Source organism: Plectropomus leopardus, chromosome 15 (genome assembly GCF_008729295.1).
Source record: "Plectropomus leopardus isolate mb chromosome 15, YSFRI_Pleo_2.0, whole genome shotgun sequence".
Taxonomy (NCBI): Eukaryota; Metazoa; Chordata; class Actinopteri; order Perciformes; family Serranidae; genus Plectropomus; species Plectropomus leopardus.
In genome coordinates this window covers 13,305,259-13,324,363 of record NC_056477.1, presented here as the reverse complement: position 1 = coordinate 13,324,363, position 19,105 = coordinate 13,305,259, and the positions used below count along the sequence as shown (strand labels likewise).

The following is a 19,105-nucleotide window of genomic DNA, read 5'->3' as shown; positions in this document are numbered from 1 at the left end:
ATTTGATCTGTGAACTCTTGGTGGCATCGTAATGAAACTGCATGGATACCTTCAGTCAAACAATTCCAGCATACTTAAAACTACGAAACATTCCTTATTAAGGCAAAATATCACACAGAGCAATATTTACTTTTATACCACAAGTAAGACGAACTAACAGACAAATATCTTGGAATACTTTAGAAGCTGACAGTTCTACCTTTCACTTTAAGTTTCTGCTGTATACATCCAACATCAGTTTAAGAACTCAAGACACTCAGGAGACTCTCTCAGCTACATCAAACAGCAAGGTAAAAACAATAGTGTCACTGACATTTCCCCAAACCCAGCACAAACAGAATTATTCACACACTGTGAGCGGAGTGCCATCCGATAACGGAGAGATAATGACACTTGGTGGAAGGCAGCTTTCTCAAAGCAGTTTAGAGCTGGCACGTCAGAGTTCGGCAGTTAAGCCTGTCATGGAAGTTGAGGAGGTTATCCTGGCATTTTAATCTAGCCTGCTTCTGAAGGAGAAAACGTAGAGGTGATTTTCAGGGTAGTAATAACAAGGACAGGCCTGCCTCCAAAAATGAGCTCTCATCACTTTGGATGCGGACAGTGCAGTGTTATGCGAGGCCGCGGTGAAGGATTGCAGGGCCCAGTTTGCCTCGTCCCCTCTCCCCTCATCCATCTCCATAGGCCGGCTTTAATGGATATTCATGTTGCCGAGCCAATCCACTCCTGGGAGGAATAATATCACATCATCTGACTCGCAAAAAGGAAATAGAGCCTGTCCTCATACACGGGGAGTATATACCACTGTGATATGCAGCAGGAGCAACCTCGCCAAAGAACAGATTGATGTGGCTACGAGCAAATATTCAGGTTCTTGTTCATTCAATACAAGGCTGGGTTAGAAAAATGTATTATGGAACACGTTTAGCAATTAGTGTCTGTTTGAATACATCAAACACACCGCAAATGCAGGTGCCTTAACACAGAGACCAACATGGTAAAATAATACTCTCATATATATGTGTGTGTGTGTGTGTGTATATATATATAAATAATATTTTTTGTTAGTTTTTTATTAAAGTCAAAGTACAAAACTTTCATTTTTTTTTTTTGTCCTTAAAGTATCAAAAGCAGAATAAGTTGACGTAGACTGGCACCATTCAGAGCGTTGTCTTAAATCATTAGAATATAAAAGTGTGTGTTTCTGTCTGTCCACAGCTAATACTCAGCCTAATATTTACTTACTTTGCATATTTATGATAATATGGTAAGGATCTCTCGTGGTTGCTATGGTTCATAATAGTTTGACTCTTTTATGCCATCATTGACTGCTGACTACTCACTTCTCTTAACCAGGTGGTAGTGGCTGCAAGGTTTCTAAAATTGTCTCAGCTAAAAACAACGATCCGTACAGTTTGTTACGGGCCAAATTTTGCCCTTTGATGTGTATCAAAAACTGATATCCATAAAAAGTCTGGTCTCATTTTGAACTGAAGCATCTGCAGATTAATTCCATACCTAACATGTTATGATCCACTTAAGTTAGGCACGTGAAGAGGTGAATTGCTCCCCTTTTTTTTTTAGCTTCTCGGACATCTTGACTGTAGGAAAGCTGGGAGGGACTACGTATTCAACTGGGCACAGCTTTCTGCAATCCACCTGCAACCTGGTTTTGTTCAGTCCACCACACTATGTCATAGGGGGAGCGGGGGAGTGTTTTAGAGGCGGATTGTTTTTCTTGTCCATTTTTTTTTTTTTTGACTTGCATTTTTTGTTAACTTGGTCATTTTTCCTTTATACGCTAAAATTACAAGACGTGTCTACAGTGGCAGCAAGCCTGGGCAGCCGCCTGGCAAGGGTCTTTACAGAGTGCACTTTTCTAGTTACTGGTGCATCGACATCTAAGCAGCATTTTAATATTGTCAAAGTAAAGCTAGTTTTAATACTTTGTGTGTGTATTTCTGGGTAGTTAAATCCAAACCAGTTCTGAGTTCATCTCAGGTTTATATGTAAAATAACCTTAATCTGAAGAGTAACTACACCTGGTAAGTGCTGTGGAGTAAAAAGTACTTTTTGAAATGTTGTGGAGAAGAAGTATAAAGTTACAGCAAAACTGGACCTAAGAACAGTATCTAAGTTAATGTATTTAGTCACTTTAGTCCACCACTAAAGTTACAGTAGGCCTATTTTATTCTAAGTGGTTCCTGTGCAGGGAAGTTTATTCAAACAAATAAAGAGCATATTTTGTGGTTTTGATTTTTGTAGCTGTGTGGAGGAAAGCTCACACTGTCATTAGGAAGTAATCTTAGACACCTCATCATCTCACAAACTGGCAAACATAGCAAAGAAATAAAAGTTTCATGCCGTGACGAGTACTTGGGAAACATTTTTATGATCTCTGTACCCGGGAAAAAGGCCACGTCTTTACTTTGTCAATTCACCTCGTAGAGTTTGGTGCGGAGGCTCACTCAACACATGCTCATGGTGTATGGTTGGCAGTGAGATCTGTATATATCATTCTCTATGAAATATTTCATCATCTGTCATTTCTCCATGTTGAACGCACGCATTGTAGTTTATCGTAAAAAGTTTAGAGAAAGTAGCTCTTCAAAGGGCACTCTGGACCAGCGTGGAGGAAAAGCTTACACTTTGTTCTTTCCATATGCCTCATTTTAGTTGTGTGGGGGCCAGTGCAAGTCTTTGTGTTTAAGAGTGATGTTTATCAGGGGACAGATCCTGCTGGTATAATCATTACGAGGCTGAGTGAAATGTCTTGCAGAGCACGTACATGTGTCTAATGGGAAACGTCAGAAGGTGCTCTGTCTTTTCTCACCGCGTTCCAGAGAGGACATTTCCATACTCGGGGAACATGCCAAGGCGGTCCAAACCAGAATGGGAAGATTATCAGCAGAAAGATGAGAATTTCATTCTGACTACAGAGTGACATCAAACAGAATCGCCCAAGATAAGCACGAAAAACAACCCAGGAGTAGAGAAACAGATGTATGAGGTAATGTAACAATTAATTTACCAAAACACTTGGTAACCTGTAGCACATGTGTTCATTTTAAATAACAGCACTTTATGGAAAAACTACTATTTGTATTCACAACAGCATCTGATCCATGCAGTTATAAATAATATAATCAGCTCTGGTTATTAAACAAGCAACAATAAACTGACATTAGGGAGCTGTATATCTGTTTTGGGGCATTAACATTTTTTAAAGCCGTCAAACTCACTTTTAGTTTTACTAAGAGCATAGTGCAAAGAACATTAAGTCATCAGTCAAACCAACAACCTTCCCCTTCATAATGACAACAGCTAAGTTTCAACACTAGCAGTTTAGTCATCCATTAGTCATGTATCCCATCCAGATGTCTGGTGGAGGAGAGGAAGGGGAGGAGGAGATAGCAGCAGGTGTAGATCTCTCTGAGCCCAGCTGAGCTCTAAAAGGCAGTGCTTAGCACCCACAGCTCTGTCATCTGGCCTCTCCCCTGTCTCCGCCAGCCTTTCGACAGCCCATTCCTCATCATTTACCCCTTTTTGGCAAAGCCCAGAGCCCTTCTAATGGGCCGCTCTGAATGCTTCCAGATGTTTGTTTATTTGTTGTGCAGCAACTATAAAACAGTTTACTCTTAGTTTGGATCGCTTCCCGTTGGTCCATTTTTTTAGGATGGGGTGCTGAGGGGGAGTGTGGCAGGAGTTGCAGTGCAGATCACCCCGACATGTAATGAAAGCAAGCTGACAAACAAATGTGAGACACCCCATGGGTGTCATCAGAAAGGCTTTTTTGTGCTTTGAAGGCTGCTTTTCTCCTGGGATTTTAATAACAGTTGTGCACCATTTAAGATACATACATACAAAGTAGCTGGAAGCAGGCCCAGAACAACAAGATTAAAAGGGCCCCGAGCTCATACTGTAAAGGCATATTTCAGGCACTTTTCCTTGTCTGTTTACTCTGCTTGTACAAAGATATCCCTTTCATTTACCACTGTCACTGCTGAGGGATGGCCTACTCAAATTTAATCTGATACCTGTAAAAAACTGTTACTTGTGCCTGGCATATTTATTGTAATATATACTGTATATGAAATGAATGGTATTTCATTAAAATATCCTCACTGTACATGGATGTATCAATCAAGTTTCTTTTACATACTTCTGAGCTACAGTTATAATTAGATCTATGGAACAAACTTGTGAATCGCACTTCAAAATCTGTCATTGTAAGAAAATGACAAGCTGGTAATAAATAACCTGGCACATGTTTGCATGTTGAACTGATAAATCATCATGGTAAGGCACAAGATTACAATATGCACTGTGGCTGTGGCCTGATAGTATGGTAGTCTTCATGAAGACACACAGTACTTTAGGCTGGGACTCCATTTTGGACTGTTAGATTTAGAGTCGAGTTGACAGTTGGACCAGTACTGAGACTAAGAGTCAAGGTGACAGTAGTGGAGGATCCTCAGGCCCCTCTGCCAGACTACATACTCCACTCCACTCTGTGTCACGCCTTCACCAAGACACACTGGAGCCCCCACCATCCTCCTTCACTTTGTCTTTTGTCTAGCTCGCACTCGTTTTTACATCTTATTTCACTATTAAGTGCTGGTCCTCTTACTGTCTTAACCTCTTTCCTTTATCTTTCCCTCTTGTTCTGTCTACCTCATATCAGATCTGCTCTATAAAATCTTGATTTAGATTTCATAACTCTTTCCTCTCTCCCCACTCTTCTCATCGCTACCTTGTTTTGCTCCATCTCCTCAGGTTTACTCCTTCACCTCCACTGACAAAGACAGGAGCTTATCCTGGAGTTCTGTCCTTGGTTTCCACCCCTCTCTCTCCCTGGGCAGTGACCTGCCAACGCTGCCCTCCTCTGGGAGCTCCTAGATGCTGTAATTACCTCTGGCACCCAGGCTCTGGGGCTTCCACACAGGTGACATGGTGGAGGGGGGTGGAGGTGCAGAGGGTTGAAAGGAGGAAAGGGAGGTTCTCTCTGAGCAGCCGACAGGGCAATGTCAGAAGTGCTGCTGATCTGCCTGCAACTGCAGGAGTCGGGATAAAACTATACAGCCTCCATTGTACCCCCATTAAAAAAGACCACTTCATTAAGCCTTTAAAACTGAGCAACTTGACCTGACTTCTTTCAAAAACAAGGGAAGAAGGCAATTTAACAAGAAATTAGTAAAAAGTTATATGAAAATTTACCTGAACTTCCATAGATATATATATATATATATATATATATTATATATATTTATATATTCTTTTAAACTTTGTTTGTTGCCTTTTATTTTTTTTGTTTTGTTTTTTTGTTTTTAATTTGCTGGACATTTCATGCCAAGTTGCTCATTGCTTTTTTCTGTGTTTTCAAAAGAAATCAGGGCAATTTTCTCAGGTGTCAGAGGTTTAATTGGTCGTGAAAGGCGTTGCATAAGAAAACCCATGTCAGTCCAGGTGTTAAAGGGTTAACCCCCTAAAAACTACTGTCACAATCACATACTTTGTAGAAACACCTCCTCTGCTTAGTAAGGATATAATGATTCGCTGTTGTTAATTTAGGGTTTGATTCTATATTGCACTGAGTGTGATTTTGCTGCACAGTAGCACAGAAGAACAGCAGTTATTTGCATAACAGCAAAAACAGGACACACATTATCACCACCTCACTTTTTCAACAGATTTTTGCAAAAACTGTGGAACAAATTGTTTCATTCACCATGCACATTGAAAGATAGTATTGAAAGAGTTCTGTATTGAACTACATAAAACCACTCAGCATATTCTTTCACCCCTTTTGTTTGTATCCTGAATTTAACTCAGTTGTTTGGAATTACTGTCTGAAAAATGTTGCTGTAGCAATGCTTTGCCACCAGCTTTGTTCTCTTTGAATGAGGAGTTACTGTGACCGTCTCCAACGCACAGAAAACTCAAGTATGTTTAAGAAGTGTAAATAAAAGGAAAAAAAAACATAACAAAGAGCCGGGGAAGGGGGCTAGAGGCAGGGACATGAAGAGGAGGTGAAGGGCGAAGATGAGGGCTGTGTTATCTAAGACTGCAGCGCTGCATCATAAAAATAACAAATGGAGACTGTCACTGCTGCTCAGATCTTAGACGGAGGGGAAAATATTTCATGTCAGATCCCCTCACCTTTAAATGGACTGTTCTTAGCCAGGTCTGATTTTGACAAAGCACGTCCTTGCATCCGGTGAGAGCTGCCACTGTCCACACTTTTATGACATAGATCTGTCCTTGGCACCATGAACGGGGGTGTAAAGTAGAGATGGTAACTGTTGACCTGTTGTGCGACCATGCTGTTGGTCAGCCCATCACAAACATTTTACATAGTATGACAGTGATGAATGTCTGAGGCGTAACAAATAACACGAGAAAGTGATTGTGGTTCAAGTCACTCAAAACAGCACATTCAAGACATTAAACACAGAGTCAAGATGTTAAGCTATTCTAAATGGGAAAAAAAGCCTACTAAAAGTAGACAAGTTTTATGCTTAAACTGATCGTTATGAAGCAAATTTTGATTTCACAGTGTAATGGCTATAGAATAATGACACCATCTCTGTCTAGATTGGTAACCTGTAAGCCTTGCATTCACTATGTAATTCTGTTTTGGCCATGGGGTACGATATCCGAGAAAATGAAGGCCGATTTACTGCACAAAGAACGTGAATCAGCCATTGTGTTACCACAACAGGAAGGTGATAAAGCTTTTGTTTTCCACAGAAGCTATAAGTAGCTATACCCAGTTAACAGAGAGTATCAATTTAAGTACATTGCAGTAACTATCCCCAGTAGCAAAAATGACAGATCGTTGGATAAGCAGAAATAGTGAACACTGTGCTAGTTGCCAGGCTCTTTGAGAAAGTGGTGCCAACAATTATACCACCAAACCAAAAGTTTAAAAGTTGTCCATTCAACTAATAATTATTGCAAGAATGTATGATAAGATACCCTACCTTTCTTGCGAGGGTCTAGACCTTTGAGTCCCCCCCACTTGTCTGGTTTGTGACTTGAAGCAGCGGTTACCCAGTAAAAATAAAAAATAACTAGTGAACGCCACATTGAAACTTGATTGGCCAATCCGTGCCACGGGTGGGGCTGACACTGTTGTCAAGCAATGCACTGGAACCAATGAGGGGTTAAAAAAATCACAGGGACTATAGATAAGATATACACTGCTACTGATGTTGTTTTAAATCAACATGTCTTCTCAATATTGCCAAACATTATAATTTGCTCTTCTTTGCTCCACTCCAAGCTTAAAAACCTGGCAAAACATGTATGTTGGCATGACTTCACATCAGTTTGGACTTAAAATTACATTAGAGTCAAACAGATGTGTTCATCTCTAGTTATTGGTTAGGGAACATCAAATCCCCCTTCCCCCAAGGAAATCAGTTTAAGTGGATGCAGTGTCAGACTTAAGATGAATACAGAGCATAACGAGTTGACAATTCTACCTGATATCAGACAACTACCTTTCTGTGATATTAGAACTTTTTCATGTCTTTCACCTTTTGTTAGCTATGGCATTTAAAGTTATGGTAAAACATTACAATGCCGCTTCTACAGTATGTTGACGTCTATCCAATGAAATGTCGTGGCAAAGCAAGGATGTGTAGTGCAATTTCATTGACATGAATAATCATGAGGCTTAGCCTGGATATCATCATATTTGGTATACAGCGTTTACATGAGCACAGAGAAATTGAGTAATTCATATTCCCTGTATTCCAGCTAGTCTATTCAGGTTTTCATACATTTAATATTTTGTTTCCATGCTCACATACATAAGCAGGATAAGCCAAAATCCTAATCATAAACGGGTTATTCATGTCCATGTAAATGCACTCATAGACTAACTATACATGGACTTGACACTGATACAAGTGTAAGGATCCAAGTTTAGGTAAAAAATAATTTACATATATAATCTAATTCAGGGAGAAAAAATATATATTATAAAATGGACTTCTGGGGCTTTTTACTACAAACTCAGATGAAAATGTGCTCCAAACGCAGGAGGTGGCCCGTACAATTGATTTAAATAACGGTGTCTTTTTAATTAATGCATTGCATTCTTCCTGGAGTGCAGCATTTGATGTTAAGGAGTTGCTACAGAATTACATCAACTGACTACACCGGGTCAATATGAGGCCCAATCGATGGCTAGTATCAACAGATCAAGGATGCTTCATCTGGTGCATGTGCTGTCTGCTCCCACGCATACATTCAGATCAGAGTTAACCCAGATTACTCAGATTTATTCCCACTATCAACACATCACACAGATGAGATGAGATCAATAAGAGAAGATAACATAACTTCAACTCAGTCTCAAGGTCAATAGATTCCCACTCTCTGTAGCCGCTAGGGTTATGACTTGTATTTACATAATCTGTGGGCCTTGGTTTTGATTGAACGTATGATAATATGTTGCTTCCTGTTTACTTTGAAGAATATCTGAACAGATGTATGTACAAACCACCTAACTGAAAAGGTTATGGAGTCCAAAGGTCTTTCTTTTTTCCTTACCTTTGTGGTTCTTGGCATCTCTGGATCCTCGGGGCAAAGGAGTGTAGGGCAGTGGGTGACTCTCAGATCCAGCCTCATTAGATAGCTAGGAGAAAGGAGACATACAAAAAGAATGAATATTTAGAGGGAAAAAAAAGGAAAAGGATCCTTGTAGCTGACTATGAGTGTCATAAATCTTTTGAGATTGGTACGGGAAATGTTGGAAACACTGCTCCTGTTTTATGACATAATGTGGCAGGTCATGTTTTATTACTTCTCTCCTGTTGTGGAGCTTCACTCCTGTCTTTGATGATCTGATCTACGACCTGGTTAGGGAGGAGAGGTCTTAACCTTCACTCAGCTATGACCTCCTGCAGTGGTCAACTAAAGGGCAGATGTCACTCACTCTGAACAGCCAAATGTAGCGTGTTTATGTGAGGAGTAGACTGACAAATGACTCGAAATAACCTCTGGTTTTAAGAGAGGAAATCTTTAACTGGCTGCCTTATTTAATGCCACAGAATTGAAACATGAGGTAAATATATGCATAGATTGCTGCCTGCAAAACTAGAATGAGCTATTGATTGTGAGCAAAATCAGAGGTTCAGGCTAAGCAAGTGTGACAAATGCTGCTTTAAGACAAAGAGAAAACAGAATCTCAGAGCATGTTCCCAAACAGGTCAAGAGTTTCTTGTGTTGTTGTTCTTTCGTGCACTTTCAAGGTCCAAAACATCCTCTTCCTTCCCATAGCCTTTTAGCTAGTGGAGCAGGCAGTTTATCATGACACAGCGATATCCGATGCCTTTGCAGAAATACTTTCCTTTCCTGCAGGAAGGAATTCACTGGGTCTTTAATCATAGCAAGAGACTCAACTGACAAATACATATTAGAGATGGTTTGGAGCTGCATTTTTCCCACTTTTATTGTTGTTCCTCTACATGCCCATGCATAACCTTGAGAAATGGAACGGTCTGCACTGTTAAATGGAACCATATTCTTCATGGGCAAAGAGAGCACTGTGAATTGAAAACGATCACATAATGTGCTTTCAGATAGCATCTCTGAAAGGCATTAAGGTCTGGCCAGCATGTGTGTCACATTACACCAATGAGAAAAAAAATGGCAAAATAAGCCTATTTTGAGACCTTACTACATATATGCTGGCGGACCCTGCTTTCAAGAGAAACAGCTTGGAATAGAAATATTGTTTTGACAGCAGACCTGCTGCCTCTGGAGTGGCTGAAACTGTTTAGAAATATCACAGATCGCTCCCTGCTTGTATGCTGTACTCGTATGGAATGTGTAATACAAGAAGTAAAACAACTTAAAATAAGAACATACTGTGCTTAAAAGCTGACACCTCCCACTGGAGGAAAAATAATCAGTTGTTTTTAACTGAAGCACAGGCGAAATGTGTAATGCGCAAGAAAGATCCTGATCCAAAAGTAACACCACCCATGCTATACACAAAAAAGTCTCCATTGTCTATTTTTTTATTTTATTTTGCCAGATTTTCAATCACATTGGTCCTGAAACAAATTTAGGGTTTTATACACTGTTGGAAAGAGGATATACTAAACTTTTTTATGATACCAGAATTTTTTGTTCTTAAAATAATAAGCAAATTGCATCACATTGCATAACAACTGTTACCAATTCATGATTTTGAGGAAAAGCCCTTCAAAGTTTGCAGAACAGTGGCTGCTAAGATTCACGACAGAGCCCACTGGCTTTTGCAACCCATACTGTACTCTGGGAGCTAGCTTGTTGACACTAATTTTGTTGCCGGCAAGGATATGAAAACAAGCAGGCCCAACAACACAGTGCAGGAACTGGTCCATTACACAGGCAAAGTTAGCACACAGTGAATGTAATGAAAAAAATATTTGATTGTTTTAATAGGTGAACCCTTAGAGACATATATAGTAAATTGAGGAATGGATTGATATTTGCACTTTATTTCACTTTCCTTTTTTTGTCTCTCTTTTTTTAACCGTACTAGTAAATCAAATGAATTACACTATAGTGCTAATAGTTTTCTGTAAATTGAACTGCATGACTGAATTGTGGAGAAACTAACTGAGCTAAAAATGTCTATATCGACAAGAGTTTATTTAACGTTGTTTTGATGCACCACGCTAAGCTGCTTAGATCTACAGTAGCTCAGTGGCTTGTCAGAGGTTTCTATATTTTGAAAACCAAGCTCTTATTTATTTCAAATAAAATGAAAACCCACTTTCCCGGATGCTGCCTTGTCACTATAATGTTAAGCCCTTTCATTTTATGATTTCAGGGAGACAGAGGGGTGGAGAGTGACACTGGGTAGGACCAGAGTGCAGCTCACAGGTGTTCGTTGCTGACCTTTACGAGCCTTAAATTTGTAGTTGTCATCTAAATTACACAATAAGAGTTTCATATTCTGAAAGGCAAGTTTATTTAAATTCAAACAAAACCCCCAAATGACCAAAGATGGAAATATTTTTCTAGAAATAAGCTGTTGCGCCATCCAACTGATTTTGACAGGGCACGCCACATTTGGTTTTGAGGGTACAATTGATATTGGTAGGCATAATGAATACTCAAAGAGTCCGAATATGACAATTATTATGAGTTAACAGAGTAAATCAGGCATTAAAACAAGAATTGTGAGCCTTCTCTATTTGATCTACCTCTATGCTCCTTTGAGCCACCGCGGAGTTGCGCCCCTGCTTGCCTCATTTCCTGGCCTGCTTGAAAGATCACAAGCCTGGGCCTCTTCTGGCCTGCATGGCCCCAAAAAAGCCCCTCCTAATCCTGCTGCTTGCTCACAATTAATCTTCCTAGTTGCCACATTATTAACAGCACCACCCACAGACTGTGTTAGGGGGGCACTGGAGGAGAAGAAGGAGAGGGAGGACTGCTGAGGTTAGCTGGATAAAGCCTTGGGCTCGTTTTGGTCCTATGGGACGTCAGTCACCTTGCTTTCAGTATCACCACCCACCCAGTCCCCGTGCTATGCATGACACCACCGCTTCACCTCCTCAGCATCATGCCTGCTGATCAAACACCCAGCCTATTCAACATCTGTGGTTGTCACTTCCCGTCCTATCCAGCACAAGCATTTTACCCCACCCACAGAACATCAATCAGCCAGCTTTCCCATGTCCTGATCCTCCCTTTTCTCCTCTCAGACGTTCCTCCGTACCCCTCCACATCTGCACTCTTTCACTTTAGTCAATGACCTGTCCAAAAGAGGAGAAAGCAGCATGCTTATGAGGAGAAAGCATGTTGAATAAATGAGGGCGAATCATTTCTTTTGTTCTTGATTTAAGGAGGACTGATGGATTATATATATTAAAGATTTCAATACAAATGGGCTTTATAGACTTTCTTTGCATACCTATGTAATGTTGTTAATGCTAGATTGTAATAACAAATAGAGTGCTCCATGACTGTGTAATAAAATTAATAAAAATCCAAAGATTGACATTATAATGATTGACATTTAGCTCTTTTTACTAGATAATTACGAGATAATACATTGTTGGGGATGCTGAACAGAAATATGACATGATATGATACAAAAATAAAAGCTGGTGATTATCTCATGATGTTCTCACACATCATATCCCTTTCATATTTTCTAAACAAGCACTTCATCTGTAATCATACTCTCTTTATTCCCCCTTTTTGTCTCCTTTCTTTCTCCCCCTGTCTCCCTCCCTTGTTTTCTCCAGTTGTACCTACACTGAACAGAGGGAGGTGCTGCTGTGTCGTGTATTTAAGATGCTCCTGGACCCCCTTTTCTTCTCTCAGTCTCTCTGCTGTCCAGATTAGTCTGCTCATCAAGCTGAGCATTGTTTTAATTTGCTGGGCCTGGGGCATATGCTGAGTGTTCACATCATTATTGTCTCAGTGCAATGTGAGTTATCACCACAGCTTATGATAATGCGGCACAAATTTACAGGCTGGGGAGCACCATGGATTCTGTGATAATAAAGGGTGGACAGAGGGGAGTGGAAATAGGGAGAGAGAAATGAAGAAAGTGTGTGTATGTATGTGTGTGTGAGTGTGTGTGAGAAAGAGAGAAAAGGGTGGTGGCAGAGAGAGGAAGCTCTGCTGGATGTCATTATGAAAGATGATTCCCATACTGGATAATACATCACACCAATGCTGTCTGTCTTCTCCTTTTTCTGTGTTGTTATGCGAATAAATGCTGATAAACCCAGAGGCAATAGTGATTATTACTTCCAACATATCACCATGAGAGAGGGGAGCAGGAAGAGAGAGACAGGGAAGGGATAGAAAAGACAAGAAACGCAAAAAAAAAAAAAAAACAACACAAAGCGAGCCACATGGAGCTCATAACCACCTCCACAGTGGGGTTCCTGAACATATGAAATACCAAAAAATGAGTTGGGGAGGGTTGACGCACATCGGGGTGTTTTTCAGATACAACAAAGTTTGCAAAGTTTTGCAAGCTTAGCTGTCGCTTGCAAATCTAGGTGATATTATGGAACATTACGCTGACATCAACTGATCTAGAAAGATTTTACTCGAATGTGATTATGATGTTGGCTGCCACAGAGTTGCGTACAAAAAGTAATTTTGTTGCACACGCCGCTTTCCTCTCTTGCAGCCTGGCTCATCCCGGCACAGGTGGTTCCTGCCTCGCCTCACCTCACCTCCCTCCTTAAGACTGACCAGCAATACAATCTAATTACAGCCGCGCTACAGAGGGAGACCAGTGTAAACACCAGCCCTTTTTATCTCCTTATACATCTGGACAAGTAGACAAAGTGCTAAAAGGAAATAAATGTGGCCTGACAGCCACATCAAAGAGTTCAGCCAGAGGCTTACTGCTACTTAGGGCACAGGAATGTTGTTGCTAAGCATCAGCCCGCAACCTATCAGGGTGCAAAGAGGGCCCTGTCCTGCCTTGGAGAGGGAAAAGGGGAAAAGAGAGAAACGAAGAGGAGAGGGAGGGAGGGCGAGGGAGGGAGGGGGGGCTGACATTGAGGGGAGGCTAGGGACTCAAGGAGATTTTTGTAGCTTAAAGCAATTGTTGGAAGAAACAAGCCTTCTGTTTTGTTTTCTCTTGACACCATTTCTGCTTTTTGTGCTTGCAAAAGACATGTATAAAAATGTCTTTTGATATGTTTTCTCTTTGGGTCTATATCAAAATATTTCTTTTGTGTCTGTGCATGGAACTTTTTTTCACGTCTTGTCTCTGTAAACTGGTGCTGCTTTCTGATCATGTTAGAGATCAGAGGAGACACAACTTGTGAACTTATTTGAGTCAACATTTAATGCTGGCATGACACGTTTATTTCTTCACTAGATAGAATTTTTTATGATCCGTGTGTCATACTTCTGAAGTTAGGGGTTACGAACAATACAACACTTTTAGAAATAAACAATGGAGGAAAAAAAAACAAATAAGTAGCACCAGCTTGCAGCGTCTTACAGCATGTAACGGCAATGATGAAATGAGAAATGCTCTAATTCACTAGCAGAGATTCAGCCCTCCCCTAATATACACGCACACACATGACTTTTGTGCATTATTCAAAGAGTTTTATAACAGAAGAATATTAAAATTTACTAGTACACAAAATATTTTATTTTGATCCTACTACATCACAGAAAGGAGGGCTTATTTTGCAACTATCACAAGTGGCATTGTGACAGAGCAGTGGTTTAGTAATTCAAATGTTTCTTTTTTTTATATCTGACCTTAATGATGGAGGCTTAGGGGAGCAGATAAAAGATTATAACGTGTTTTAAATTACCTCCATGCACATGAAAAGCATTAATTCTGTTTTCTTAGGTAATGGCAGGGGGAACAGTTGATGTAATGGTGCTTGCACTTGTGGGTACTACGGCAGTCTTTTTGCTCAGCAGGAAGACCACTGAGCGTGTGTTTAATGATTTACCAGTTCTACTCCAATGAACTTGCTCTGTGTAAATGTATCATATGATCACTGATCACAAGAGCAACTGTTCTGATGTTTTCGCTTGGGGCATAGGGCACACGGAGCAAACTGGCAACAGGGAACATTGCCGTTTTGTGTACGGCTAAGCGTCAGACAGGCAAAGGTTGAGTGCTGCTGGATGTTAATCATCCATAGCGATGACTCATAGATGGTAATAAGGCTGTATTTGTTTTTAGGTTGCGATTTAAAAAGTCATTCGACCTTTACTTTGAGTGTCTTGCGGAATAAGTGCAGGTGATTTAAAGCAGAAATATAAGCTTACATTACAGGTATGCAGTACAATTAGCTCCAGGCTGTTTCTTATTTTTGGTCTAGTATGACCTTTCCATTGGATCCTGAAGCTACAAGCTACAACCTAAAGTTACAAGACAAGGAGAAGAGACCACAAAATGCTGCATATATCAGTTAAAACAATGATTAAGTGTCTTATTCAAACTTTTCCACAAAACATAACTGATTGTTTCATATATTTTCATGAGTACAAACAATTTCTTTTATCTCTAAAACAGGAGATAAAGGGAAGATGTGAATGTTCTACCTTTGACAAAAATCATCTTTGTCAGAGTTTTGCCTTATTTAACTGGTGCAAAAAGAAATATTTTCATCCTTCCTACACACACACACACACACACACACACACACACACACACACAAAACCACAGCAACTAAGGAGTGTGACATATCATGAGGCTTTCTGTTCTGATTAGGGGCTGTAGCTAACGTCAGGGCTGTTTTCTAGAGTGTAGGATGTTTAATAATTGAAGACTCGGGGAGCGGGCCTGTCACACCGGCTTGTCTAGAATGTTTCCTATGCAATTAGACGCCGAGAGACATTTGAAGAGGACCCACAAAAAGAGCCACAAAAAGTGACATGTGAACTTAAAGGAAATTAGCTCTTCACACGAGTGAAATGTGAAGGTTACTTAGCAATGCTTAACTCAGACTGCGGCTGTGTGAAGTGTGTGTTTGACTCAGCCTCCGCTACGAAGACTGCGATTTTCTTTACTTTGAGCCAGCTTCAGTCAGTAAGATCACAGAGGGAATGAAAACTAATTTTGACTCAAGGCATACGAGAAGAAAAAAGAGGAAGAAAAAAAACCTGAGATATGTCGAAATAATGAGATCTCTTGATGTTTTCTCCGAAGATATGGGATGATGCAGACAGATGCACTACTCACATCTTCACCCAAGGACACACACACACACACACACACACACACACATATGCACAGCCGTGGAACATTTAACCACAACTTCAAAACACACGGATTTGCATGTGTGCATGCGCTCACGTTAAAAAAGCTCGCACACACCCTTTCACATTATCTGAATGTATGAAACACTAATGCACATGTACTTACATGCTCACTTACATTCACGCACAAACTGATTTCATGATTAGTACAGATGCTTGCATGATGTAAATACAGCACAGTTATTGAAATGTGAGCACTTTGACCTCAACTCTGCAAAAAAGAATTGTTGTGTTTTTCTTCCAGCATGCAACGATCACTGAAGAAAACATAATGATGATAATTGAGCTATTGAAAATTCCCTCCTCTGCATTTCCATTTGAAAATATTGCACGACAAACTGTAAACACAAATGATTAATACGCTCCCTATCCATCTCTGCTCGCCTCCAATCCCTGACAACCTTTCGAAAGAAATTTCCCCCATCCACATCTCCGAGTTTCACATTGCAATGATAACACTGTCATCTTCCACACCTATCATAAGTCACAGGCAAACGACCCAGATCCTCCGTCGCGAGACAGAACCCTCTGCGGGCCTGTAAGCTGTATCATTACACCATGTCATCTTTATGGCACGGAGCAAAGCCCAGCTCTCTAATTACACTCTGCCTACTCCATTTACCCAGACAGGGACAGAGCAGCAGGCAAACAATGCATTAAAAATGGAGTGCTTCCTCATGCTCTATGGATGCCCGTGTTGTTCTGCCAGTGGCCGCTGTTGTCCCCTGGTTGTTGTTGTTGTTGTTGTTTCTCTAAAAGCTGTGGAGGAGAGATAGCAGAGGGCCCACGCCACTGTTCCTCCTCGACTTCCCCACCTCCTCTCGTCTTCAAGCCTTCCCTCGGAAGGACTTATGAAGGTGAGTGGCTGCGCGACAGGCCAGGAATAAAAGAGACAAACCAGGGATAAAAATTAAATAAAAAGTAGCTGTCTTAAACAGTAATTGCACTCCTTTGCTGAGCATGCTTTCAGATATATAAACCTGATTTACTGTCTGCGTTGCTGCCACAAATCAGAGGGCCCTCTGAGAAACACTCGTGCTATGAAATTGTTTAATCTCATCAAGTTCTGCTTTCACAGCAGGCCATAAATCACATAGTCTTTGTTATCATAGACCTCCATGAGCGCCTCTGAGGCAGGCAATGGATCGTGGGTATATATAATCTTGACTGCGCAAACAGCAGGGTCTGAGCAGCCTGAAATACTTTCATATTAGCCGCGGTGCAGCTGGCGGAACACAAGCGCCCTGATGGATATCTCATTTCCTGCTCTCCGCATCTATTCCGAGCAAATTATTACTGCATAAATTTCTTGTCAACAGAAACGGCCAATTAATTAAGTTAAAAATGCACTCGTGATCACATCTACGCACCAAACAGGAGAGCCGGGGCAATTTTCCACTAAGTGAATTTACCACAGGGGTCAGTGTAATGAATGATTTTAAACTTTGTCATAAAGTCACAGACAGGCCAATATCTACACAGGAGCTGCAGTGCGGACTATCCAGTGACATATTTGCATAAAGTGTATTTATGTGAAAATGCTGGAGGACGACAGCAGTGGGGGGGGGGCTTGTAGTCCAAGCGATAAAGTTTACGACTACAAAACAAAATGTCTGCCAACCTATGCCTCGCTTGTATTTCATCAAAGACATGCGTGGAGGATTGGATAGAGATCGTAGAAGCACCTTTGCCATTTAAGATACAAAATATACACATTTAACAGAGCTCGCAATCTGAATGAATTATTCATAATGTATGAGGGGCTGGGTGTTTGTGGGGGTGGTGGTGGTTGTTTATTCAGCTTGGGCCGTTTATCAGACAGTGAGGATCCCACGGCGGGGATGAGCTCGGAGATTTATCTGTGTTTGGGCTCCAAAGCAGATAAATCACAGGGTGTAATCATGCTCTGAGTGGCCCAGCTGTGACCCCGTAGTGAACTAATGACACAGGGATATCTAAGCCCCTTTTCCTGTTCCTGGGTTAGGCCCTTAGGTTAGTCCCCTGTCAGACATGCAGCTAAAGAAAGCCACGGCTGCACACAAAAACCAAAAGGAAACTTAAGGCCCTTCATGTCCCTTTGTCCTGTTTACACACCAAGCAGGACTGCTCGCACACTGCTAAAAATAACAGTCAGAGCAAAGTCACAGCAGAAGGCTACTGTATAACAATGTTTGCTCAAACAATAGCGATGAGTATCGATTGCAAGTATGCACAACGCAAGTTCACATGCCGCTATTCACAACAGTGCATGTAAAAGATACTGCTGTTTGGCTGAGGATGTCTCCCGTTCCCCTTCCAGAGCAAAAGGCTTTCTCCTGTACCGAGCAGGCTCTGATTTATCATGTCTTCTGCTAGCAGGCTGTCCGCTGATTAAGCCAGTGGAACTTTGTTTCACTCTCCTCTCTCTTTAATCTGTCTCTCAGCGAGATAAATTAGCCAGTGCCGTGCCAGCTCCTGCTCTCTTTACCTCCCTCCCTCCGTCTCTTCCTCTCTCTCTGCTTTTCTCCCTGTTTATCTTTTCTGTCTGTCACACATTGAGAAGAGAGCAGACACATCTGCTCCTACGCTGCTGCAGGAGATAGGGCTGGGCTACATCGCTGGTCAGATTTAGCTAAGAGAGTGTCTGTGAGTGAGAACGAGAGTGTGTTTTTCCTCTCTTTTTCTCCACCCTGACAATGTTCTGTCAAACAATCTCCCTCTCCTTGGCCGCGCTTATGCTCTTTGTTGTTAGCTAATAAATCAGGGAGTATTTATGATCTGCAATCCCTATTCTTAGTCTTTTAATGGCGACACGTTTGTGGGTGAATTAAAGCGGGGTTTTATTCACTAGGCTGTGGGCCAAAGTGAGGCCTGGGTGCCTCTGCCTGTGAATGTTTTCCCTTCTACACTCTTGCCCGGGTGGTAAATCACACTCATTGTCAGCCAGTGCTAAGTTAGTGTGCGTCATTGGGGAGAGCAGGAAGCACTGGGCATAATTCTGTCCATCAGTTTAATTTATTGTATCTGTAGCTTTGTAATCTCCGCCCCATAAATTATAGGGGCTGACAGACAAGAATTTGGTTTTAAAGGCTGTGTTCATCAGGATTTTGGCTGGCTGTGGAACTCAGCTTTCTGCTCTCATATTCAGCCGTGAAAGAAATCAAAACCTCTCAGTGTAAGACTTTGCATGCGCCATTTCCTATGCTATTTTTCCACTTACAATACAGACATAATATTCTGTAAGGTTAGCATTATTGTGGACAAAAAAGACAAGAAAAGAAAAAAAAGAGAAGAGGAGTTCAAGGACGTGACCTTGTTTGCAGCTTTTTATTCCAGGTGAAATATAACGCCTAATACA

The 19,105-nt window shown here is 41.1% G+C and overlaps 1 protein-coding gene across 1 annotated transcript in view; it reads right to left on the bottom strand.

Annotated features, from left to right (window-relative positions):
* lrmda (leucine rich melanocyte differentiation associated) overlaps window positions 1-19,105 on the bottom strand; it is a 256,282-nt gene that overhangs the window by 22,267 nt on the left and 214,910 nt on the right. The window contains exon 6 of the mRNA XM_042501874.1: window positions 8,560-8,644. Coding sequence (XP_042357808.1) covers window positions 8,560-8,644 — 85 coding nt within the window. The remainder of the gene's footprint in view (window positions 1-8,559; window positions 8,645-19,105) is intronic.